The sequence below is a fragment of the Hemiscyllium ocellatum genome, chromosome 17, assembly GCF_020745735.1.
Source record: "Hemiscyllium ocellatum isolate sHemOce1 chromosome 17, sHemOce1.pat.X.cur, whole genome shotgun sequence".
NCBI lineage: Eukaryota > Metazoa > Chordata > Chondrichthyes > Orectolobiformes > Hemiscylliidae > Hemiscyllium > Hemiscyllium ocellatum.
The window spans coordinates 4,092,553-4,118,190 of NC_083417.1; the positions used below are offsets into that span (position 1 = coordinate 4,092,553).

The 25,638-nt window shown below is 47.3% G+C and overlaps 1 protein-coding gene across 1 annotated transcript in view; it reads right to left on the minus strand.

Moving 5' to 3' along the window:
* Nucleotides 1-1,611: 1,611 nt before the first annotated feature.
* The window catches only part of ces2b (carboxylesterase 2b), an 80,061-nt gene continuing 56,034 nt past the window's right edge, over nucleotides 1,612-25,638 (minus strand). Inside the window, exons 16-25 of the mRNA XM_060837925.1 lie at nucleotides 25,446-25,579; nucleotides 23,226-23,379; nucleotides 17,187-17,291; nucleotides 15,807-15,914; nucleotides 12,586-12,720; nucleotides 11,328-11,402; nucleotides 7,941-8,085; nucleotides 5,864-6,013; nucleotides 3,799-3,871; nucleotides 1,612-2,456 (exon numbers count right to left, since the gene is read on the minus strand). Coding sequence (XP_060693908.1) covers nucleotides 2,258-2,456; nucleotides 3,799-3,871; nucleotides 5,864-6,013; nucleotides 7,941-8,085; nucleotides 11,328-11,402; nucleotides 12,586-12,720; nucleotides 15,807-15,914; nucleotides 17,187-17,291; nucleotides 23,226-23,379; nucleotides 25,446-25,579 — 1,278 coding nt within the window. The 3' untranslated portion in view covers nucleotides 1,612-2,257. The remainder of the gene's footprint in view (nucleotides 2,457-3,798; nucleotides 3,872-5,863; nucleotides 6,014-7,940; nucleotides 8,086-11,327; nucleotides 11,403-12,585; nucleotides 12,721-15,806; nucleotides 15,915-17,186; nucleotides 17,292-23,225; nucleotides 23,380-25,445; nucleotides 25,580-25,638) is intronic.

Here is a 25,638-nt window from a genome sequence, read left to right on the forward strand (position 1 = left end):
TCCCCCTCCCTGCCTCCACAAGGACTGTTCCCTTCGACAGTCCTTGGTTTGCACCACTCTCCCACCAACCCCCAGGAACCTTCCCCTGCAACCAGAAAAGATGTGAAACTTGTCAGTAACCCAACCCCCTCAGTTCCATTCCGAGCCCAAACAGTCCTTCCGGGTGAGACAGTGGTTCACCTGCCTCTCCTCCAACCGAGTTTACTGCATCAGCTGCTCCCGATGTGGCCTTCTCTACCTCGGGGAGACCGAATGTAAATTAGGGAACGGTTCACCAAGCATCTCAGCCAGGCCCGCAGGGGCCAACCTGACGTTCCTGTTGTCACCTGTTTTAATTCCCCTTCCCACTCCCTTTCTGACATGACCATCCTAGGCCTCCTCCATGGCCACAGGGAACCAGAACGCAAATTGGAGGAACAGCACCTCATCCTCCACCTGGGCAGCCTTCAGCCCAGGGAATCCAACACTGAGTTCTCCAATTTCAAATAATTTCTCTTCCCATTCCCTGACTCCCTTCCCAGCCTCTCCCCCTCCCTTCCAGCAACCAGATTCATTCCTCCCATTGACCAGCCAAGTCATACCCTCCATTTGCCTTCATCTATCCCCACTTCACCACCATGTCCCTGCCCACCCCCTTTATCTGCAGCTCCTTCTAAACCCACCCTCAGTCCTGAAGAAGGATTACACCTGAAACACTGATGTCTCCACCTCCTGATGACACCTGGCTTGCTGTGTACTTCCAGCCTCCTGCCTACTTTGGATTCCAAAATCTTTTTTTTAAACTCTAACCAATGAATCAGTGGCAGATACAGGACCCACTGGGGCCTGGGATCAATGAGGGAGACAAGCCTCATAGGGGACATGGGGAGTGGGTCAGGGGAAGGAGGTGGGGGGAAACGGAATGGAGTTAGAAGCAAGAGCAGAGCAGGACTTTTAGCAGCCTCCCCCTTCCCATGGGCTGCCTGATAGGAAGCTGTTGGAAGGCCCAGTTTGCTGAGTGGCTTCTTGGAGGCTGTGAGGCAGTTTCCTGGTACATCATCAGTCAACAGTGAATTGCAGTGGGCACTGGGATACAGGGCTCCAATTGGCTCATTAACATCATGCCACCACTGGCTGGGAATCCCGTGTCAGCCCCCTTCCAGCCTCAGTCATAAACTGGGTGGTGACGTTCTGTTGCCTGGAGACCGGTGTAGGCCATCTCACATGATTCCACTAGAATGGGCTGCACTGACACAGCGTCGTGACTCATGGGCCAACACCTACATCCCCTGGATTTACACAGTCAGGCGAGGACAAGGCGAAACAAACGTTGGAAAAATAAAAATATCATTGGAGGGAGAAACAGAAAAAAGGAGAGTTTAAGAATGAATTACAGCTCTGTGATCTTGACAGTGGATCTGAAGAGTGGAAAGATTGACACAAAAATCTGCAGAGAGGTGAAGGGAGTGTGCAAATCTCCACAGATTGAATATAATGTATGGAAACGAGAAGTTATGGTCTTTGGTGGGAAGAACAGGGAATTGAACATTGTTTAAATGGGGAAAGACTGCAGAACAGAGGAATTTGAGAGTTATCATGCATGAATCACAAAAGGCTAGGTTCTAAGTTCAGTCGGTTACAAGTGAGGTAAATAGGAAGCTGGCCTTTATTTCAATGCGAATGTAATGTTAAAACAGGGAAGGTTTGGTTAAAGCGACACAAGGCACTAGTCAGACCACAACTGGGTTACCGTGATCACGTTTAGGTCCCTTATTCTGGGAGGATTGACACTGGAGGCAATCCAGAGAAGGGTCACTCGGCTGATCCTGGGTTTAAAGTGACTGTCTTATGTGGACAAGTCGAGTAGGTTGAGTAATAAGAGATGACCCCATTGAAACAGACAGGATTCTTAGGAGAACGGACAGGTTAGATACAGAGAGGGGCCTTTTCCTTGTGGGAGAGTCTAGGATGAGAAAGTAAAATCCCAGAACAAGGTGTCACACATTTAACAGAGGGATCAGGAGGAATTTCTTCTCTCAGGGGGGAGTGAATCTATGGAATTTTTTCCCACAGAGGGCTGTTGATACTTGCTCATTAAAAATCTGTCCATCTCAGACTTATTAATCAGGAAGGGATAAGGGTTATGGGGGAAGGGCAGGAAAGGGAGTTATTAATTATTAGACCAGCCATGATCTCACTGACTGGTGGAGCAGGCCCGATGGGCTGAATGGCCTATTGCTGCTCCTATGGCTTATGGTAACAGCTGATTATGGGATTGTTAGAGCTCTGATCGCTGGTGGCCAGCAGCTTTGACATTCTGCTCACTCTTCTTTCTTTCTTGTTTCTGTAGCTCGAGGTGGAATTGGACGCGGTGTTCCTTCAGCTTGCTCCCGGCCTGTTGCTTCAGGTCCAGCTGCATGTATCCTTCATCGTGATCATACAGTGGCCACAATACCAGCCCTTCCCCGTTGGGATTGCTGTAACCAAGACAATTTCACACATTACTGACATGGAACCCAGGATTGGTTAGGCCCATCAATCCAAGTCTTTAAGATACCAGACAGGAAGCAATGCTACAACCCACCCCTCTGAACCGAGGCCAGCTGCAAGACCATTTTGACTAGTTCCACTCGCTTTCTGTAGATTTCCCCTGCAATTTACTTCCCCTCCCTCTGTTAATCTCCTTCCCCTCTGCAAACTCCCTGTCAGGCTGTGCATTCCACATGCTAGCCACTCAGAATCCCTGAATCCATCATGCCTGTCCCATCTCTCTGAATGAGCGTCGCCCAGAGGACCATCTCCTGCTATCTCACAAAACCCTGTTCATTCTTCCTTGCCAAATAACCATCCCTTTTGAAGTGTCAGTTGAAGCTGCCTTCACCACACACACGCAGTGAGTTCCAGATCCCAACCACTCGCTGGCCGAGAATTTGTCTGCATTTCATTTTTGCTTCTTTTATTCTTTAAATCTTGATGCTCTTGTTCTTGGTCCTTGTGCCAATGGGAACAGTTCCTCTCTCTTTAATCTGTCCGGATTTTGAACACCATGATTAGATCTCCTCTCAGCTTTCTCTCTGTAAGCAGCACAATTCCAGCTGCTCTATTCTATCAACATCATTGACATCCCTCATCCCATTGTTCTACCACCCCTCCACAGTTTAGCAGAATGAGAAATTATTCTCTACAAGTATACAGAAGGAAAAATGTTGTTCCTGAAATCATCATTACATTACGATAAAAAGTAACAAAGAAAATAATTGATTCAGGGTAATTTTTATGGAAACTAGTTTTAAATTCTAAATGTATTTGATTTGGACATGCCTTCACATCGCTGAATTGCTAGTCGAGCAACAGAACCATCACCAGATCCACCCTATTCAACATCTTTGTAACGTTAAAGACCTCTAATGGGTCACCCCTTAGTCTTTTGGGCGGCACGGTGGCACAGTGGTTAGCACTGCTGCCTCACAGCACCTGAAACCCGGATTCAATACCCGCCTCAGGCGACTGACTGTGTGGAGTTTGCACATTCTCCCTGTGTCTGCGTGGGTTTCCTCCGGGTGCTCCAGTTTCCTCCCACAGTCCAAAGATGTGTGGGTCAGGTGAATTGGCCATGCTAAATTGCCCATGGTGTTAGGTAAGGGGTATATGTAGGGGTATGGGTGGGTTGCGCTTCGGCGGGTCGGTGTGGACTTGTTGGGCTGAAGGGCCTGTTTCCACACTGTAAGTAATCTAATCTAATCTGTAAGTAATCTAATCTTTTGTTTCCCAGAGAGCAGAGCCCCAGCCTGTTCTGGGCCACACTGAGATACAACTTACCCTCTCTTTGCAAAGTTAGCCCAGTAGGACATCACTGTTCTGCTCAGAGCCAGCTCCTCTTCAGTGACATTTACTGCAGGAGAGGTCACAACACACACAGGTAATTATTAGGAGATTAAACATGCTGCAGTTATCCAGCTCTGAACCAGAGTCATCAACAAGAAATACCGACTCTTTTTAAAATTCATTTCTGGGATGTGGGTCTCATTGGCGGGGTCAGTAGTTATTGCCCGTCCCTAGTTGCCCCTTGAGAAAGGGATGGCGAGCTGCCTTCTGGAACTGCGGAAGCCCCCGTGCTGGAGATAGACCCTCAATATTGCTGCCCTCTCAATAGATGGTAAACTTTTACAGGATGTGGGTGTCACTGACCAGGCCAACACCTGACCATTCCCAATTGCCCTTGAACTGAGTGTCTTGTGAGGCCATTTCTGAGGGCTGTTAAAAGTCAATCATCTTGCTGTGTGTCTGGAGTCCCATATTGGCCAGGCCGGGAAGGATGTCAGATCTCATGAGTGAACAGATGGTCTCAATGTCATAACTATTGAGAATATCTTTCAATGTTCAGATTTTAATTTGATTAAGTACTGTGGTGGGATTTGAACCCTTGTCTGCAAAGCATTAGCCTGGGTGCCTCCTAGTCCAGTGATATCCTCACAATGACACCTTCTCAGTGACACTGAAATGTTGGGATATTGGTTGTGGTTACTGCAAATTTAAAATAACAATTAAAAATGCTCAAAATGATGCAGCAGTTCGGGCAGCATTGATGAAGGTAACCTTGACTCAACCACTAATACCGTTTCTGTGTACAGGTGCTACTTAAAGTCAGGGAACAGCGACTTGTTTAAAAAAGGACCAGCTGGTGGCCACTCAGCCCTTCGAGCCAGTTCTGTCAGTCAATGAGATTGTGGCTGATTTGAATCGTAAGTCCATCCACTCACCTTGGCTTCTGTGCCCCCCTGCAGCAAAACTCCATCAATCTCAGATTGAAGCCACCCTCCCCCTTCACTGAGATCCAGCATCTAAAGGCAGCTCTACCCCTTGACCATCCTTTATTGACAAAATACAAGCTCCAAAGATATTCCATCCCATTCTGTTTCACTCAGTGATGTGTGCCTTGGGTAAGACACTGCTCCATTTGAGATAAATCAATCCCACCGACATTCTGATGAAGTCCTATTTCCTTCCTGAAGATGATATGTCCTTTCTAAGGCGCTGTTCCTGACACTGGATAAAGTCACCCCCTGACCTGCTCCAGACAGGGTTTCGTATTGCTGCAGCAAAGCTCACTCTCTGCCAGCTAGACCAGCCTTTTGCCTCAGCCTCTCCAAAAATGGATTTTGCGAAGAAATCCTCCATTTGGTTTGAAACTGCATTGCCATGCTCTAACCACTGTCAGATGGAATATGCAAGTTAAGCCTCCAGAATGCAATATGCACTGGTCACAGATTTTCTCAAAATGATGTGAATTAATGGTCATACCTCTGAGTTTTAAGTTATTCTTACCTGTAACCTCTTTGCACTTTTTCTCTTCTTTCTTCTGTGTATGCTTCTGTGCGTGTGCATGTGTTGTGACACGATTGCCCCCCAGTTCAAACACGGCAGGAACCATTTTATAGTTTAACCCCCAAAGAAACTTGCTGCAGGTTACTCAAAAATTGGACTTTACAAACTACTAAAACCAAAGACCTGGTCAAAGATTATGCAGCTTTTCTGTTGAGTTCAACAAACAGGTCTCCATGTCCCTTCATGAGAACAGCACTGACTGAAGAATGGTTATTGTCCTGAAATGTTAACACTGTCTCTTTCTCTCTCTCTCTCTCTCTCTGTTTCTCCACAGCTGCTGTTTCCTTCATATTTTAGTTTTTATTTCAGGTTTCCAGCATGTGCAGTATATTGATTTAGGACTTGCATTTCTTGTTGGAAGGTTTCTCCAGGGAATTACTGAACCACAGACGATGCTCGTTAAACCCTCTGCCCAGTGTCCGTGAGATTGGAGACCATACTCAGCTGGTCAAGCAGGACTTCAAAATACACCTGGTAAAACTCCAGGGGATATTCTCACCTAATAATTTAACATCGCTGTTCCAAAAGGGAGCACCAAACACAAATCCAATATCATCGCCATGGTCAGACTTGACAAAGTCAGGCCGGCTGTTTCCGTATACACTAGGTCTGTGCTGAAACTCGTACAGGAAGACTGTGTTCCCAGCATCTGCAAAGAACAAACAGAGAGATCAGTCTCTTAAATCAGACTGAGAGGCTCGAGAAACTGAGACTGTTGTCCTGAGAGCAAAGATAAGTAACAGAGGAGTCCCTCTCTCTTTCAGGAGCAGGAACCTCAGTTGATAATCCCCCCCCCCCCTCTCCCTAACAGTGGTGTCATGGAGCTGGAGTCCCAAGTCTTCATTGTCCAATGCAGGTCCCACTGGAGTTAGGATTTAGAAACTGGGATAGGTTCCAGAAAGCTGGAAAGGGGCAGTCCCAACTCAGAATGGGTTTACTCTGGGTTTGGGAGTCAGTGGAAGTGATTCAGTAGTGGACTGGATAAGTTTAATGCCCTGTACTGCCTTATCCTCTTTGATTTGAGGGGGTTGGGGGGTTGTGGTGGTGCTCAAGAAAAGGACAATGGAAGGAAGGCAGAGACAAGGTGTGCCGCTCCAACAACACACAATATGGTCATACCATCCAGGACAAAGCAGCCTGTTTGATCAGGAGCTCATCCACCAGCTTTAACACTCACTCCCTTCACAATGATGCACTGGCGAAGCAGGGAACACCATCTACAAGAGTCACTGCAGTAACTCTCCAAATCTCCAATTACAACACCTTCCGAACCTATGGCCTCTACAGAAGGACAGGGGCAGCAGATACAAAGGAAATATAACCACCAGCAGGTTCCCTTCCAAACCACTCATCACCCTGACCTGGAATTATATCACAGTTCCTACTGTGTTGCTGGGTCTTTATCCTAGAACTCCCTCCCTAACAGCACGGTGGGTCTCAGAGACAGCATGTGGACTGCAATGGTTCAAGACAGCCGCTCACCACCACCTTCTCAAAAGATAATCAGGAACTGGGCAACAAATGGCTGCCCGGTCAGTGACACCCCCGGCCAGGGACACCCCCCCCAGTGACACCCCCGGCCAGGGACACCCCCCCCAGGGACACCCCGGCCAGTGACACCCCCGGCCAGTGACACCCCCGGCCAGTGACACCCCCCCCAGTGACACCCCTGGCCAGGGACACCCCCGGCCAGGGACACCCCCCTCAGGGACACCCCGGTCAGTGACATCCCCCGGCCAGTGACACCCCCGGCCAGTGACACGCCGGCCAGTGACACCCCTGGCCAGCGACACCCCCCCCAGGGACACCCTGGCCAGGGACACCCCCCCCAGGGACATCCCGGCCAGGGACACCCCGGCCAGTGACACCCCCGGCCAGTGACATCCCGGTCAGGGACACCCCGGCCAGGGACATCCCGGCCAGGGACACCCCCCCCAGGGACACCCCCCCCAGGGACACCCCAGCCAGTGACACCCCCGGCCAGTGACATCCCGGTCAGGGACACCCCGGTCAGGGACACCCCCGGTCAGGGACACCCCCGGCCAGGGACACCCCGGTCAGGGACACCCCCGGCCAGGGACACCCCCCGCAGGGACATCCCGGCCAGGGACACCCCCGGCCAGTGACACCCCCGGCCAGGGACACGCCGGCCAGTGACACCCCCGGCCAGGGACACCCCCGGCCAGTGACACCCCCGCCAGGGACACCCCCCGGCCAGTGACACCCTCCCCAGGGACACCCCCGCCAGGGACACCCCCGGCCAGGGACACCCCCGGCCAGGGACACCCCCCGGCCAGGGACACCCCCCGGCCAGTGACACCCTCCCCAGTGACACCCCCGCCAGGGACACCCCCCGGCCAGTGACACCCTCCCCAGGGACACCCCGGCCAGTGACATCCCCGGCCAGGGACACCCCCCCCAGTGACATCCCCCCCCAGGGACACCCCCCCCAGTGACACCCCCGGCCAGTGACACCCCCATTCCGTTATTGAAGAAAAACCAAGAGGAAGAGTTTGCAAATCAAAAATGCGGAAAGGGACGGGTGAGAAAGAGAAAGCTTTTCCTATATTCCGTACCTCGGTGAAATCTGGCAAATTCGATCGTGGGCATCAACATAAATACATCGCCCATCAGCTCAAGGTACAAATCTCGGATTCTGCTTTTGTCCTGTGTGTCACCCAAATACTCATCAACGGTCATCTTCAGGAAATCTTTATTAATCTTTACATGAAGAAATGAGGAAATGTTAGTCAGTGTACGCTGCTGTGGGGTGAATTCTATTCAAGGAGCTTCACAAACACAAACTGGGGAAGTGTGGCATTCACAGGCAGCAGGGAAAGAACACCCAGGGCCAGAAACCTGTTCCCTCTTGGATAACTCTCCCCGACTCCACTTCAGTGACTGTAATGGGAGGAATGCTCTTTTAATCAATGCAGTTTTTAAAAGGAGAATTTACCTTCATGACAACCCCCTGGTTTCCAGTCTCGCTGCAGAAATAAATACTTACCAGCAATCTTTCAATATATCAATCTTAGTAAGGAACGAGCACTCCCAGCCCTAACGATATAGTCTTCTAACCAAGGAATTAGATATGAATATGTTTTTGTTGATGCATTTACATTCCTGTGATCTGTGTCAACTCTATTCACCGATCAGGTTTAAGAACTGATACCACTGGAGGACCTCAGCTCCTTGGACTAAGTTCAATCAAATCTGCTATAGCAGAGATATTACTACATTGGAGAGGGTTCAGAAAAGATTTACCAGGAGATTCGAGAGTTTGGGTGATAAGGATCAACTGGATAGACTGGGTCTTTTTTACCAGAGCGTAGGAGGTTGAGGGGGTGACCTTATTGAGGTTTATAAAATCATGAGGGGCATTGATTAAGTGAACAGCAAATGTTTTTTTCCCCGGGGTGGGGGGAGGGTTCAAAACTAGGGGCATATTTTTAAAGTGAGAGTCTAACTACTTAAAAGGGACCTGAGGGATAACATTTACACACAGGTGGAGGTTCATCTGTGGAATAAGCTGCCAGAGGAAGTGGTGGACGCAGGTACAGTTACATCATTTAAAATAAACATTTGGACAGATACGTGGATAGAAAAGGTTTAGAGGGACATGGGCCAAATGCGGGAAGGTGGGACTAGTTTAGCTTGGGAAACTTAGTTGGCATGGACTAGATTAGATTCCCCACAGGGAAACAGGCCCTTTGGCCCAACAAGTCCACACCGACCCTCCCAGACCCATTCCCCTACCCTATATTTACCCCTGACTAATACATCTAACACTATGGGCAATTTAGCATGGCAAATTCACCTGACCTGCACATCTTTTGGATTGTGGGAGGAAACTGGAACACCGAGAGGAAACCCACACAGACACGGGGAGAATGTGCAAACTCCACACAGTCAGTCGCCTGAGGTGAGAATCGAACCCCTGTCTCTGGCGCTGTGAGGCAGCAGTGCTAACCACTCTTACTGAGATATTTGTATCATCGATAGTCACAGGTGAGCTGCCGGAAGACTGGAGGTTGGCTAATGTGGTGCCACTGTTTAAGAAAGGTGGTAAATACAAGCCAGGGAATTATAGACCAGTGAGCCTGACGTCGGTGGTCGGCATGTTGTTGGAGGGAATCCTGAGGGACAGATGTACATGTATTTGGAAAGGCAAGGACTGATTAGGGACGGTCAGCAAGGCTTTGTGCGTGGAAAAGTATGTCTCACAAACTTGATTGAGTTTTTTGAAGAAGTAACAAAGAGGATTAATGAGGGCAGAGTGATGCACGTGATCTATATGGACTTCAGTAAGGCGTTCAACAAAATTTCCCATGGGAGACTGGTTAGCAAGGTTAGATCACATGGAATACAGGGAGAAGTAGCCATTTGGATATAGAACATAGAAGACAGGGTGGTGGTGGAGGGTTGTTTTTCAGACTGGAGGCCTGTGACCAGTGGAGTGCCACAAGGATAGGTGCTGGGTCCACTACTTTTCATAATTTATATAAATAATTTGGATGTGACCTTAAGAGGTACAGTTAGTAAGTTTGGAGATGACACCAAAATTGGAGGTGTAGTGGGCAGCGAAGAAGACTATCTCAGATTACAACAGGATGTTGATCAGATGGGCCAATGGGCTGAGAGGTGACAGATGGAGTTTAATTCAGATAAATGCGAGGTGCTGCATTTTGGGAAAGCAAAACTTAGCAGGGCTTATACACTTAACGGGAAGGTCCTAGGGAGTGTTGCTGAACAAGAGACCTTGGAGTGCAAGTTCATAGCTCCTTGAAAGTGGAGTCGCAGGTAGATAGGATAGCGAAGAAGGCATTTGGTATGCTTTCCATTATCGATCAGAGTATTGAGTACAGGAGTTGGGAGGTCATGTTGCAGCTATAGAGGACATTGGTTAGGCCACTGTTGGAATATTGCATGCAATTCTGGTCTCCGTCCTATTGGAAAAATGTTGTGAAACTTGAAAGAATTCAGAGAAGATTTACAAGGATGTTGCCAGATTTGAGGATTTGAGCTGTGGCGAGAAGTTGAATAGGCTGGGGATGCTTTCCCTGGAGTGTTGGAGGCTGAGGGATGACCTTATAGAGGTTTATAAGGTCATGAGGGACATGGATAGGATAAATAGACAAAGTTGTTTCCCTGGTGTGCAGAAGTCCAGAAGTAGAGGGCATAGATTTAGGGTGAGAGGGGAAAGATATAAAAGAGACAAAAGGGGCAACTTTTTCATTCAGAGGGTGGTGCGTGTATGGAATGAGCTGCCAGAAGAATTGGAAGATTGCAACAACTGCAACACTTAAAAGGCATCTAGATGGGTATATGAATAGGAAGGGTTTGGAGGGATGTGGACCGGGTTCTGGCTGAGGGGACTAGATTGGGTTGGGATATCTGGTCGGCATGGACAAGTTGGACCGAAGTTGTACATCTCTATGACTACAGAGAGAAAGAGGGAGAGCGAGAGGAAAAGAGACAGGGGGAGAGGGGGGAGAGAGAGAGAGAGAGAGAGAGAGAGAGAGAGAGACAGAGAGCGAGACAGAGAGCAAGAGAGAGAGAGAGAGAGAGAGAGAGAAACAGAATCTGCTCACATATCAGTCTAGAGGCTTCTCTCCATCTACAGTAAACTCCCAAATTGTTCACTTGCCCAGGAGCCAATCAGAGAGTTCTTATTGCGATTGGTCACATCTGCACAAAGCAGTTCAGCTACTCGTTGCCAGCTAAATCACTCTCCCCACATCCCAGTGCTGGGGCGTCTTCTCTCCCCTCCCCCACTGCTTCTCAACCAGCTCCCCGTTTTAAATAGTGCAGCAATTCCTTCCTCATTCCTTGGTTTTAAAACAGACCTTTACCTGTTTCCGCCCACAGTCACAATTCAAAAAGATTGCAGCTGACAACATAGAAATGGCTGGTTTCCAAATCTTGTCTAAAAGCCTAAAGGGCAGGACCTGTTGAGAACTCACCAGACTCATGTTCGTCAGGACAGACTCCATGGTCTCCCGATCCATCCCCTCCTCCCAGCCGGGTGGGCTCAACATCTGAAGGGCACAATAGTTCAAATCAAACGTTACGTGTGCATCATCACTTTGCCTGAATAACAGCTGACTGTCACATTCAACTGGGGGAAGGGGGGTCAATGTGTCAACCTCACCCCATGACGTGTGTCCTTCAGTAGAGCACTAGCCGATCAGTTGAAATCAGAGTCTAATTAAACAGAGACTCTATGAATGACAGAGAATTCAACTCATGATTAAAACGACAGCAATGTCTCCTGAATAAAGCAGGATTATTTCCCCACCAGAATATAAATAGAGGATACCACATAATACAAGTGAAAAAATTAATCACAAATTTACCAATAACATAATCCTAGGAACATCCCTGGGGAGTGCGCTCTTTCAGGCAGGGTAGACAGGAGGTGTAATTAACAGGGAAATAAAACAACTAAATTCCACCCCACACTTGAGACAATCCATAGATGCAGCCTTTGTTACAATGAACTGCGACATACACTTGGAATGCACTAGGGGATAGGATTACTAGGAGCAGCAGATCAGAAAGGGGCTGTTGTCATATTGAGGGGATTGGCGGAGACAGAAACAGTGTTAACGAATTCAAGTTGGCCAACGTCTGGTGAAAGGTCATTTATCTGAACCATTAGCCACGGATCTCTCTCTCCACAGGCAGCTTTTAAAAAAAATTCATTCAAGGGATGTGGGCATTACTGGCGAGGCAGCATTTATTACCCATCCCTAATTGCCCCAGAGGGCAATTAAGAATCAACTACGTTGCTGTGGGTCTGGAATCACACGTAGGCCAGACCAGAGAAGGGATGGTAGCACCTTTCCCTAAATGACATTTACAAGCCCCGTGGGCTTCCCCTACAATCGACAATGGATTCATGGTCATCGTTAGAATTTTGATTCCAGATTTGTACTGAAATCAAATTCCATCATCGGCCGTGCGGATTCGAACGCTGGTTCCCAGAACATTACCTGGTCTCTGGATTAACAGTCTGGTGATAATACCACCATTGGACACCAAATGGGAAAGGGGCCGGTGGGTGATGCACTGGAGGTACGACTGAACTCCAAATATGGGAAATAAATCAACATTGGAAGTGGAAGGGAAGTGGAAGGGAGACGATGTCCCTCACGCAGCTCCTGGGCCAGTCCGAGATCGATAGCCATCAACTCAGAGCCAATCTGACACTAATCTCACCTTTGCCAATAGCCAACCACATTCTTGATTGGTGATTCCCAGCAGGTATGGAACCGAGTTGATCTCTTTTGCCTCAATCAGTTGTTCCACCTCTCTGTGCAAGAAGACACCATCCACCACGACAGACAGAATTGCCTCATTAGGAAAGAATACATGATGTTTAACTGGCGATACCACCAATACCGTACATACTGTAACACTCTGCAAATACTCAAAGGATCCGCCAAATAGTCAGAGTCACAGTAAAGAATATTCAAGGCAAGTGGAAGAGACAACTGTCAATGTTCTGACTGATTTAATGTTCTCTAGATCAGGAAAAGTTTATTTTCTTTCTTTATTGGGATGTCACATCAGTGACAGGGTCAGTATTTAGCACCTAATTGCCTATCACTTATCTCGAGCTGCCTTTGAGAAGGTGATGGTGAGCTACCAATTTGAACCAACCCAGTCCATGTGCTGTGGACAGACCCACAATGCTATTGGAGAGGGATCTTGTCTTTCCAGATAGTGGGGGGTTGAGGGTGTGGAATGTTCTGTCAAAGAAGTCTTGGTGAGTCCCTGTATTGTGTCTTGTAGATGGTACACACTGCTGTCAGAGGAAGGTGGTGGATGGGTTACCAATCACACGATTCCTGAGATGGCAGGATTTTGTTATGCTGGGACCTTAGATATCTGTTATTTACATAATTGATCTAGATGTGAATCTACAAGGCATGATTAATAAGTTTGTGGATGATACAAAATTAGGAGGTAACGTTGATAATGAGAAAGGTTATCAAAAATTACAGAGGGGTCTTGATCAGATCGGGGTGAGGATTGGCAAATGGAATTCAATATAGACATGCATGAGGTGTTGCAATTTGGGTCAAACCAAGGTAGGACTTATACAGTAAAGGTAACGTCCTGAGGAGTGTTGTGCAACGGAGAGACCTAGGAGTACAAGTACATAGTTCTTTGAAAGCAGCATCACATGTAGACAGGGTGGTAGTGAAGAAGGCATTCAGTGTGCTGGCCTTTATCAGTCGGGGCATTGAGCATACGCTTTGGGATGTTATGTTACAGGTGTGAGTCGTTGGTGAGGCCGCACTTGGAGTAATGTGTACAGTTTAGGTCACCCTGTTATAGGAAAGACCTGGTTAAACTGGAAAGAATGCAATGAAGATTTACAAGGATGTTGCCAGGACTAGTAGGCCCGAGTTATAGGGAAACATTGGCCAGGTAAGGACTTTATTCCTTAGAATGAGCGGAGATCTGACTGAGATATGTAAAATCATGAGGGGCATAGGTAGGATTAATGCATACAGTCCTTTTCCCAGGGATGGGGAATTGAAAACTAGAGGGCATAGGTTTAAAGTGGGAGGGGAAAGATTTAAGAAGGACCTGAGGGGCAACTTCTTCACACAGAGAGTGGTGCATGTCCGGAATGGGATGCCAGAGAAAGTGGTTGTGGCAGTACAATAGGCGGCATTTAAAAACACTTGGATAGGTACACGGATGGGAAGGGGTTAGAGGGGTATGGACCAAATGCTGGCCCAAATGTTGGAACTAGCTGAGTGGCACCATGGTCAGCATGGACCAGTTTGAGCTGAAAGGCCTGTTTCCATATTGTATTACTCAATGACTGACATACGAAGAGGAATTGGATCAGTTAGGACTATACTCACTGGAGTTTAGAGGAATCAGGTGTGAACTGATAGAAACCTACAAAATTCTCACAGGCATAGACAGGGTAAACGCAAGAAGGATGTTTCCAATGATGGAGAGTCCGGAACTATAGATCACAGTTAATGATATGGGGCAGACTACGTAGGACAGAGATATGGAGAAATGCAGAAAGTGAGGAGATGTGGAATTCGTAGCCACAGAATGTGGTTGAGACCAAAATACTGAGCTGGGTGCACATGCTGAACTGTTTCTGGTGCTTGGCCAATCAAGGTTTGGCATTAACATTTGAAGAAAGAGCAGTGATCTTATTGAGAGTCTTTGACAGGATGCTTACTGAGAGAATACATGCTATTTGTTTAGTCACATGCTCGCTGTACCTGCATGCTGACTTGGTTTCTTTACTTCCACCTCAGCACTTAATAAGGTCCTAGATTTTCCCTGATCTCTCACTTCAATCAGCAAATATTCTCAAGGAGAGAGAGGGTGGGGAGCAGACAGAAGGCAAACTGAGGAGGTCACTGCAAAATGTCTGACACCAACAAACCAAATAATACAGAGACCAGGATCTCCCTCCTGTGGCGTTTAAGATCCATGATTCAGCAACTAGGCCCCTGTTTCCAAACTAAGATGAATATTTAATGTCAGGACAAAGAGCAGCACCGTAATGGAATATGAACTCAACTTTAAAAAGTTCTGTAATGAAGAGTCCAATGTCACTTGTTGGGAGACAGTCTCTCGGGAATCAAATGTGCCGTCTCCAAGGACATAAAGAGTAGGGGAGAAGACAAGAACAGGAGCATGGAGGCAACAGAAAGTTGGTTGTAGGAGGAAGAGGGAGGAAGGTGAAGATTTCCACAGATTAGCAGGTGATGAGAGTATTCCTGATGAAGGGCTTTTGCCTGAAATGTAAATTTTACTGCTTCTCGGATGCTGCCTGAACTGCGGTGCTCTTCCAGCACGACTGATCCAGAATCTGGTTTCCAGCTTCTGCAGTCATTGTTTTTACCCCAACGAGAGTGAACTCACTGGATCGTTATTTGGCATAAACAATCAGATGACTCCTTATCGTCTACTTTACACTATCGCATAATCCCTGCAAATTTAGGATGTGACAAGTGTTTTACCTTGATTTTAACAATTTAAAAAAATTCATTCACGATGTAGGCAGCACTGGCACGTTCAGCATTTATTAACCATCCCTAATTACCCAGACGGCAGGTACAAATTAACCACATTGCAGTGGGTCTGGAGTCACATGTAGGCCAGACCAGGGAAAGGCAGCACATTTGATTCCTGAGAGACTCTCTCCCAACAAGTGACATCAGACTCTTAATTACAGAAATTGTTTAAAAGTTGAGTTCACATTCCATCACGGTAGGATTGGAACCTGAGTCCCCAGAACCTTACCTTGGTTTTCGGATTAATAGACTAGTGATAATACAACCAAACCATCACAGCTTACCAACTGAGATTGAGAAGCGGATGTGGGGGATATACCAGAGACAGAAGTGAAAGTATCAAAATGTGAAGGAAGGAAGAATGAACTTGCACCATACTTCGGGAGGTTTCACAATATTCAACAATTCCTCTTCAGACAGCTTCTTTAGACAGTCAGCAATTTCCTGGGAGTCGCTAGTGTCACAGCCAGTGGCGTTGGCGATAATCTGAACAGAGTTTCAATTGAAATCAACAGTTACTGAGTTTCATCAAGAGACCACTCTGTGACAATTGTATTCAATTCCTCAGATTCGAGGCCAGTGCTACTGGATTGTTAGCTGTATCCATGACGGCCTGTCCCCATGCTGTAGGACTCCATGATTGGCCAAGGTCTTTCTCCCCAGGGAATGGGAGTCCAAAACTAGAGAAAATAGATTTAAGGTGAGAGAGGAAAGGAAAAAAAGGGACCTAAGGGGCAATATTTGTATGCAGAGGGTGGTGTACCTATGGAATAAACTGCCTGAGGAAGTGGTAGAGGCTGGGACAATTACAGCAATTAAAAAGCATCTGGATGGGTATATGAATAGGAAGGGTTTGGAGAGATATGGGCCAAATGCTGCAAATGGGACTAAAGCAGTTTAGGATAACTGGTCAGCATGGACGAGATGGACCGAAGGATCTGTTTCTGTGCTGTATATCTCTTGACTCTTTGACTGGGATTCCCAGAGATGGAAATGAGATCTCAGTTGTGCACCTGGTATAACAGGCTCACACTGCTAGAGGCTGATTCAGTCACGGTTTGCAGAAGGGAACTGAATAATTATCTATAGATCCAAGATTTACAGTACTATGAGGAAAGGGTGGGTGAGTGGGTCCTTACAGGAAAAGCAGGCATATGTACAGCCAGCTGAATGATGTCCCTCTGTGTTCTAACCCTGGCTTGTCCAATGATGAGCCCACAGCTGGAACCCAGCCTCCAGTTCGTGGGGCCCTGAGTTTAAATCACAGCTCAGTGCAAGGGAAATCTCCTGCAACGACCAGGTCTTCCAATCACAGGAAATCTCACTGCCTCATTTGCTGCAAGGTTAATCCCAGGGGCATCTTATAGCATGAACGTGCAAGGGGATTCTAGGGATCTGGTACAGTGTGAATTCACACAGCACGGATTTCAATGATCCACTCCAGCCTGATGAATACATTCCTGGGACCCTGTATATTGTGAATGCCCAAAGTCTGAAATCCTCAGGATCTGTTACACAGTCAACCTGCAGACAGCTGATGCTGTGCTCAGATCTATCCCTCCCCAGTCGCTGTGTGAGACTGGCCACATGTAACATTGTCAAGGGGCTGCAGACAAATCGCCCATATTTTCCAAAATAAAATCCTGTCATTGCAATATTGTTTGAATCCTTGGTGGTTTTTTAAAAAAAACATATCAAGTGAAAATGTCTCACTGTGAAATGAAGAAAACAGCTCTAATTTTAAAAGGAGTAACTCACCTGAGCTGTGGATTTCGGATCAGGATGAATTCCAAACTTGATTAAAGCAGTCCCACTTTCTGATATCGCTCTGTGAAACAGACCGGAGGACAAAGGGGAAACAAGCTGCAAAACAGGAAAGAGAACAGCCATTAGCTTCGAGCCTTTCTAAAGGCCCCACTTCCCCACTCACCTGTCCCAGTCTGGTAGAGGAATTCAGTCGGATATTGGAGGTTTCAGCTGGAATACAGACTGTCCTACCTCAGAGTCATACAGATGTACAGCATGGACACAGACCCTTCGGTCCACTAGTCCGTGCCGACCAGATACCCCAATCCAATCTAGTCCCACCTGCCAGCTCATATCCCTCCAAACCCTTCCTATTCATATACCCATCCAAATGTCTTTTAAATGTTGCAATTGCTCTAGACTCCACCACTTCCTCTGGCAGCTCATTCCACACATGTACCACCCTCAATGTGAAAAAGTTGCCCCATAGTTTTCTTTTATATCTTTCTCCTCTCATCCTGTAGCTATGCTGTCTAGTTCTGGACTCCCCGACCCCAGGAAAGAGTCTATTTATCCTATCCATACCCCTAATAATTTTACAAAACTCTATAAGGTCACCCCTCAGTCTCCGATGCTCCAGGGAAAACAGCCCCAGCCTATTCAACCTCTCCTGATAGCTCAAACCCTCCAACCCTGGCAACATCCTTGAAAATCTTTTATGAACCCTTTCAAGCCTTTCCAATAGAAGGAGACCAGAATTGCACGGAATATTCCAAAAGTGGCCTAACCAATGTCCTGTACAGCCACAACATGACCTCCCAACTCCTGTACTCAATACTCTGACCAATAAAGGAAAGCATACCAAATGCCTTCTTCACTATCCTATCTACCTGCGACTCCACTTTCAAGGAGCTATGAACCTGCACTCCAAGGTCTCTTTGTTCAGCAACACTCCCTAGGACCTTACCATTAAGTGTATAAGGCCTGCTAAGATTTGCTTTCCCAAAATGCAGCAATATCTAAACTAAAGCTCCATCTACCTCTCCTCAGCCCATTAGCCCATCTGATCAAGATCCCGTTGTAATCTGAGGTAACCTTCTTCGCTGTCCACTACACCTCCAATTTTGGTGTCATCAGCCAACTTACTAACTGTACCTCTTATGCTCACAAAGTCATTTATATAAATGACAAGAAATAGTTGATCTAATACCGATCCTTGTGGCACTTCACTGGTCACAGGCCTCCAGTCTGAAAAACAACCCTCCACCACCACGCTCTGTCTTCTACCTTTGAGCCAGTTCTGTATCCAAATGGCTAGTTCTCCCTGTATTCCATGAAATCGAACCTTGCTAACCAGTCTCCCATGGGGAACCTTGTCGAACACTTTACTGAAGTCCATATAGATCACCTGCGATAGGGTTAGGGTTAACCCTAACCCTAACCTTAACCCTATCGGAGGTGTTTCTTTGTTGGCTATGTAGAACAGCCGATCTTCCGTAATTACACCAGCACCACTCCCCATCTCTTCCTCCGCTACATTGATGACCGTATTGGTGCCATCTCGTGCTCTCGCGAGGAGGTTGAGCAATTCATCAACTTCACCAACACATTCCACCCTGACCTTAAATTTACCTGGACCATCTCTGACACCTCTCTCCCCTTCCTGGACCTCTCCATCTCCATTAATGATGACCGACTTGATACCAACATTTTTAACAACCCACCGACTCCCACAGCTACCTGGATTACACCTTTTCCCATCCTACCTCTTGCAAAAATGCCATTCGTATTCCCAATTCCTCCGCCTCTGCCGTATCTGATCCCAGGAGGAACAGTTCCACCACAGAACACACCAGATGGCCTTCTTCTTTAGAGATCACAATTCCACTTCCCACGTGGTTAAAGATGCCCTCCAACGCATCTCATCCACAACCCGCACCTCCGCCCTCAGAACCCACCCCTCCAACCGTAACAAGGACAGAATGCCCCTGGTGCTCACCTTCCACCCCACCAACCTTCGCATAAACCAAATCATCCGCCGACATTACCGCCACCTTCAAATAGACCCAACCACCAGGGATATATTTCCCTCCCCACCCCTTTCCGCCTTCCGCAGACTGTTCCCTCTGTGACTACCTGGTCAGGTCCACGTCTCCCTTCAACTCACCCTCCCATCCTGGCATCTTCCCCTGCCACCGTAAGAATTGCAAAACCCTCGCCCACACCTCCTCCCTCACCTCCATCCATGGCCCTAAAGGAGCCTTCCACATCCATCAAAGTTTTACCTGCACATCCACCAATATCATTTATAGTATCCGTTGCTCCCGATGTGGTCTCCTCTACATTGGGTAGACTGGAAACCTCCTAGCAGAGCGCTTTAGGGAACATCTCCGAGACACCCGCACCAATCAACCACACCGCCCTGTGGCCCAACATTTCAGCTCCCCCTCCCACTCTGCGAAGCCATGGAGGTCCTGGGCCTCTTTCACCGCCACTCCCTCACCACCAGACGCCTGGAGGAAGAACGCCTCATCTTCCGCCTGGGAACAATTCAACCCCAGGGCATCAATGTTTCAACAGTTTCCTCATTTCCCCTTCCCCCACCTCACCCCAGTTCCAAACTTCCAGCTCAGCACTGTCCCCATGACTTGTCCTACCTGCCTATCTTCTTTTCCACCTATCCACTCCAGCCTCCCCCCCTCGACCTATCACCTTCATCCCCTCCCCCACTCACCTATTGTTCTCTATGCTACTTTCTCCCAACCCCCACCCTCCTCTCACTTATCTCTCCACGCTTCAGGCTCTCTGCTTGTATTCCTGATGAAGGGCTTTTGCCCGAAACGTCAATTTTACTGCTCCTTGGATGCTGCCTGAACTGCTGTGCTCTTCCAGCACCACTAATCCAGAATCCATATAGATCACATCTACCGCTCTGCCCTCATCAATCCTCTTTGTTGCTTCCTCAAAAAACTCAATCAAGTTTGTAACACATGATGTCCCACGCACAAAGTCATGTTGACTATCCCTGATCAGTCCTTGCCTTTCCGAATACATGTACCTGATGTAGGATAGAGACTCAGGTCCCTGAAGAAAAAGAGTTTAATGGAATATTAAATGAATTGGAGTTCAAGAGTGAGCCAGTGCATGTTTCAGCTGTACTGAGTCCTGGCAGATTCCAGCTGGAATATTATGAAGCACGTCTTGGGAAAACACTACTCATCTTTAAGGAAGTATTGAAAATATTCACCAGAATCATGGCAGGGGATTACACAGGAGAAAGTGAGGTCTGCAGGTGCTGGAGATCAGAGCAGAAAATTTCTTGCTGGAAAAGCGCAGCAGGTCAGACAGCATCCAAGGAGCAGGGGAATTGACGTTTCGGGTACGAGCCCTCATTCCTGAAGAAGGGCTCATGCCTGAAACGTCGATTCTCCTGCTCCTTGGATGCTGCCTGACCTGCTGCGCTTTTCCAGCAACACATTTTCAACAGGGGATTATACAGAGTGAGGACGGGCTGCAGAAAAATGACTTTAATTTCATAGAATCTCTACAGTGTGGAAGCAAGCAATTCAGCCCATTGAGTCCACACCAACCCTCTGAAGCCCATTCCATCCCTTACCATATAATCCTGCATTAGTTATGGCTAACCCACACAGCTTTGGACTATGAGAGGAAACCCACGCAGACACAGGGAGAATGTGCAAACTCCACACAGACAGTCACGCAAGGGTGGAATTAAGTCTGGATCCCTGGCGCTGTGAGCCAGCTGTATTTATTGCAGTTTAGAAGATCAATGGACAATGTAATAGAGGTGTATGAAATAAAAGAAGGACTTGATAGGATAGTGAAGGATGGAAATTGAGAACAGACAGAAACGGAATTAAAATTTGAAATGACAGGAAATACAAACTTTCTTTCTCCACTGATGCTGCCAGAACTGATGAGTTTCTTGGTTTTTAGTACAGATTTCCAACATCCGCAGTATTTGATTGGTTTACTAAGTTCAACATCCCATAGTTACTGTTTATTGTCAGCAGGTTATAATAACTGGCCTTCCTCAGGCACCTTTACTGCAGAGAGAGAAAGAGTCTGAATGTCCTTTTCCAGGAGTCTGCAGGTTCCTCCCCTTCTGCTGTAAACCTCAAAATTACTCACTGCAGTTCTGTATCGACAACTCATTTGTTTCGTGTGAAAATCTAAAATGAGAGCTTGGTTACTGGACTGAGATGTCAGGAGAAACGCCTTCACACCGATTGGAAAGTCATGTTATGAAACTTGAAAGGGTTCAGAAAAGATTTACAAGGATGTTGCCAGGATTGGAGGGTTGGAGCTACAGGGAGAGGCTGAACAGGCTGGGGCTGTTTTACCTGAGTGTCAGAGGCTGAGGAGTAACTTATAGAGGTTTATAAAATCATGAGGGACAGAGATAGAATAAATAGACAAAGCCTTTTCCCTGGGGTGGGGGAGTCCAGAACTGAGGGCATAGGTTTAAGGTGAGTGGGGAAAGATATAAAAGAGACCTAAGGGGCAACCTTTTCACCCAGAGGGTGGTACGTGTATGGAATGAGCTGCTGAAGGAAGTGGTGGGGGCTGGTACAATTACAGCATTTAAAAGGCATTTAGATGGATACATGAATAGGAAGGGTTTAGAGAGATATGAACCAAGTACTGGAAAATGGGAGTAGATTAGGTTAGGATATCTTGCTGGCATGGATGAGTTGGACTGAAGGGTTGGTTTCTATGACTCCAGAAATAGGAGACAATGCCTCAGAGTTCAGACAGGAGGGTGGAGTGAGCTAATCTTTACACCAGAAACTAATTTAAGATCAAAGCTAGGCCTGCGGTGTGAGGCCTTTGTGTTTGTTAAAAACTACTCACATAAATACTCAGGACACTGTGTAATGGGGACAAAGAAATTATGATAGATATTATACCTTTTGCAGAAAAGGGGATCATGGAGATGGAAAACGTTTCACTATTCCTTATGGGACACAACTGTCACTGGCTGGGCCCAGCATTTATTACCCATCTCTAGTTGTCCCCTTGAGAAGGTGGGAGTGAGCTGCCTTCTTGAACTGCTGCAGTCCAAGTGCTGTAGGTAGACCCACGATGCTCGAAGGGAGGGAATTCCAGGATTTGAAGGAACGGTGATCTATTCCAAGTCAGGATGGAGAGTGGCTTAGAGGGGAACTTGCAAGGGGTGATGTTCCTGTGTATCTGCTGCCCTTGGCATTCTAGATGGAAGTGGCCATGTGTTTGGAAGGTGCTGTCTGAGGATCTTTGGTGAGTTTCTGTAGTACATCTTGTAGACAGTACACACTGCTGTTACTGAGTGTCACAGATGAAGGGAGTGGGTGTTTGTGGATGTGGTGCCATTCAAGTGGGCTGCTTTGTCCTGGATGGTGTCCAGCTTCGAGTGTTATTGAAGCAGCACCCATCCAGGCAAGTGGGATGTATTCCATCATACCCCTGACTTGTTCCTTGTCGATGGTGGACAGGCTTTGGGGAGTCAGGAGGTGAGAGTTACTCGCTGCAGAATTCCTAGCTCTGACCTGGGACGTATCCCTGGCAATGTCCAGACCAGTCCAAATTGGTCAGTCTGCTCTGGGAATTCGGTTTGCCAGTTAACTGCACCTGCTTAACTCCACCAATGATGTCCCAACCAATCAGCACCCTGTTCCGTGGTATACAGAGCAGCGTGCTGAAAGAGTTGGGGGAATTGGGAACTCACTGCTACGGAGAATGGTCAAGGTGAATAACATTGATGTGTTTAACAGGGAACAAACAAGAGAAAACAATCAGATCTGTTGTTGGCTTGAGGGTGAAAAGGGGCAGGGAGAAACCGGTCAGGAACAATTGGGCTGAATGGCCTGTTCTTGTCACATTGAGCAAAAGGTCATTTCATATTCTCCTGCGAGGATGAAGGTAAATGTCTCGTGTTGGGACAGACTGGTTTCACAAGCCCTTCAACCAAGAGCACATAACATTAAACTGTGGAAATATTCACTAAAACACTTCAGACTGAAGGAGGAAGAATAAAGACCAATCACGTACATGGTACGAAACGCTCATTCCACCGGCAGATTCTCCAAATATGGTCACCAGACCTGGGTCACCTCCGAAGTTCTCAATGTTTTCCTGGACCCACTTCAGTGCTGCAACTTGATCCAACATGCCCCAGTTTCCCGGCAGATGCTCATCCCCTGTGCTGAAGACAGAACATCAGGCAGATATTGCTGTGTGTGACACTTATAACAGCAACAACAACCTGCATTTGTAAAACATCAGCATCATCGGAAATCATCCCAAGGCACTTCACTGGAGCTTTATCAAACAATGTTTGACACGGAGTCAAACCTTGGTCAATGAGATTGATTTTACTGAAGCATTTTAATAGAGAAGAGGGTGAGGAGATTGAGAGGGAATCTTAGACCGCCCAAACTTAGTGCCCGGGCAACTGAAGGCACGGCCGACGTGAAAGTCAGGAACACACAGAAGGCCAGCGTTAGAGGAACCCGGATCTTGGACAGATATAGGACTGGAGGGGATTACAGAGATTGGGAAATCATAGAATCCGCGACAGTGTGGAAAGAGGCTGTTCAGCCCATCAAGTCTGCACCGCCCTCCAAAATGCATCCCACTTAAACCCAGAGCCGTCCCTTTCCCTGTAAACCCGCATTTCTTATGGACAATCCACCTAACCTATAGATCTTCAGGATTGCGGGAGGAAACTGGAGCACGCAGAGGAAACCCATGCAGACATTGGAAGAATGTGCAAACTCCACACAGACAGTCTCCTGAGGATAGGATCGAACCTGGGACCTTGGCGCAGGGAGGCAGCAGTGTTAACCACTGAGCCACAGCGGTTGAGGGCATGGAGGGAACTGAAAACAAGGTTGAGAATTTTAAATGTGAGCCTGGCTTTACCAGGAGCCAGCGTCGGTCAGTGAGTACAGGGGGAGATGGGTAAACAGGAGTGAGCAAGGAGAGAAGCAGCAGTGTTTTTGATCATCTTGTGCTGACCAACAGGGGTCAGCCTGAGGTCATTCTGGACAGCACTGAAATAATGGAGTGTGGTGGGGGTAACAAAAGGATAAATACTGAGAGGCTGTATCCCATGGCTGAAAACTATGGCAGTGTGTCAGTGTGGGGGTGGGGCAGGGGTGATCAGGGATGTAATGTCTTCAACTAAAGGGCTGTGAATATTTGGAAATTCTTTACCCGAAACAGTTATGAATGCTGCATCATTGGATATAGTTAAGTTTGGGACTTAGGACACCATTTATAATTTAGACTGAGCGTTGATCATATATGGTAGCCTAATTCCAGACTCTAACCTATATTTACTTTGGGTAATGTATGTTCATCAAGCCTACATGCCCATGTGGACTCTCAGTGTCCTCCAGAGATTCTTACATTTCAATCTACTTCTTCCAGTATTCTTTGCAGACTGTGTGAACCCTGCCCACACTGTGATATTTATACCAAGTGATGGGCAGCTCGGTGACGTCACAGCATGATTGCGCCAGGGTCTAAACAGCCTCACACAAAGACGGAGATCCAGACTCCCACTACGCTCAGGGTGAAACCAATTCTTCTCCTCACTTTCCTCCTCCTCCTCCTGCCAATTACATCTTAAACCTGTCTTCCAGGTACTGACCTCTCTGGGAAGGAACTGGATCTTTCTGACTGGCTCGGACCTTGTTTCTAATTTTATACTCCGCAGTTGAATATCACTCTCGCCTTCTCTGTTTCAAGCAAACAACTCCAGCTGATATAATCTTGCCTCATCCTCCAAACTAACAACACGAGGGATAGCTCTTCAGCCCATTGAACCTGCTCCATTCTATAAACGATCTGCTGGGTCATCTTCTCTTGCCTGTCCTGTTCCCCAAATCCCCAGAGATACCAAGGATCACTCTTTGTCAATCTTAAATGACATCAATGACACATTGGAAATTCTCTGTCCTAGAAAGCTGTGGACAAAGATTCGCACCATTTTCATGCACCTCAGTCTGAAATGCTCATTCCCCCTCCACCCAACTCATCCTGAGACTGACTACCAGCAAGAGTGCCAAGCCTGGGGAAACAACAGCTAAACTGTTCTCGACTTAACGTCTCTTTGACCAATTTGTCGGGATCCCATAATTCAACATGCCATCAAACCACACAGTGAGGGAGCCTGGATTAGGCCAATGGCTTTGGTTCAGATATAATGAATCAAAAAGGCCTCTCAGCTGCAGTCAATGTTTCAGATTGTCTCTTTGTAATTACCTGATGAATCCGAGAATTCCCAGCCGATACTGGATCACCACCACGACCACATCCTCATAAGCTGCAAGTGATGATCCATCGGAGACAGATGCACTTCCTATCATGAATCCACCACCATGAATCCAGACCATAACCTGACAGATAGAACAGGATCTGGTTAGAATATCAGAACTGCTCACTGGGATCTGGTGGG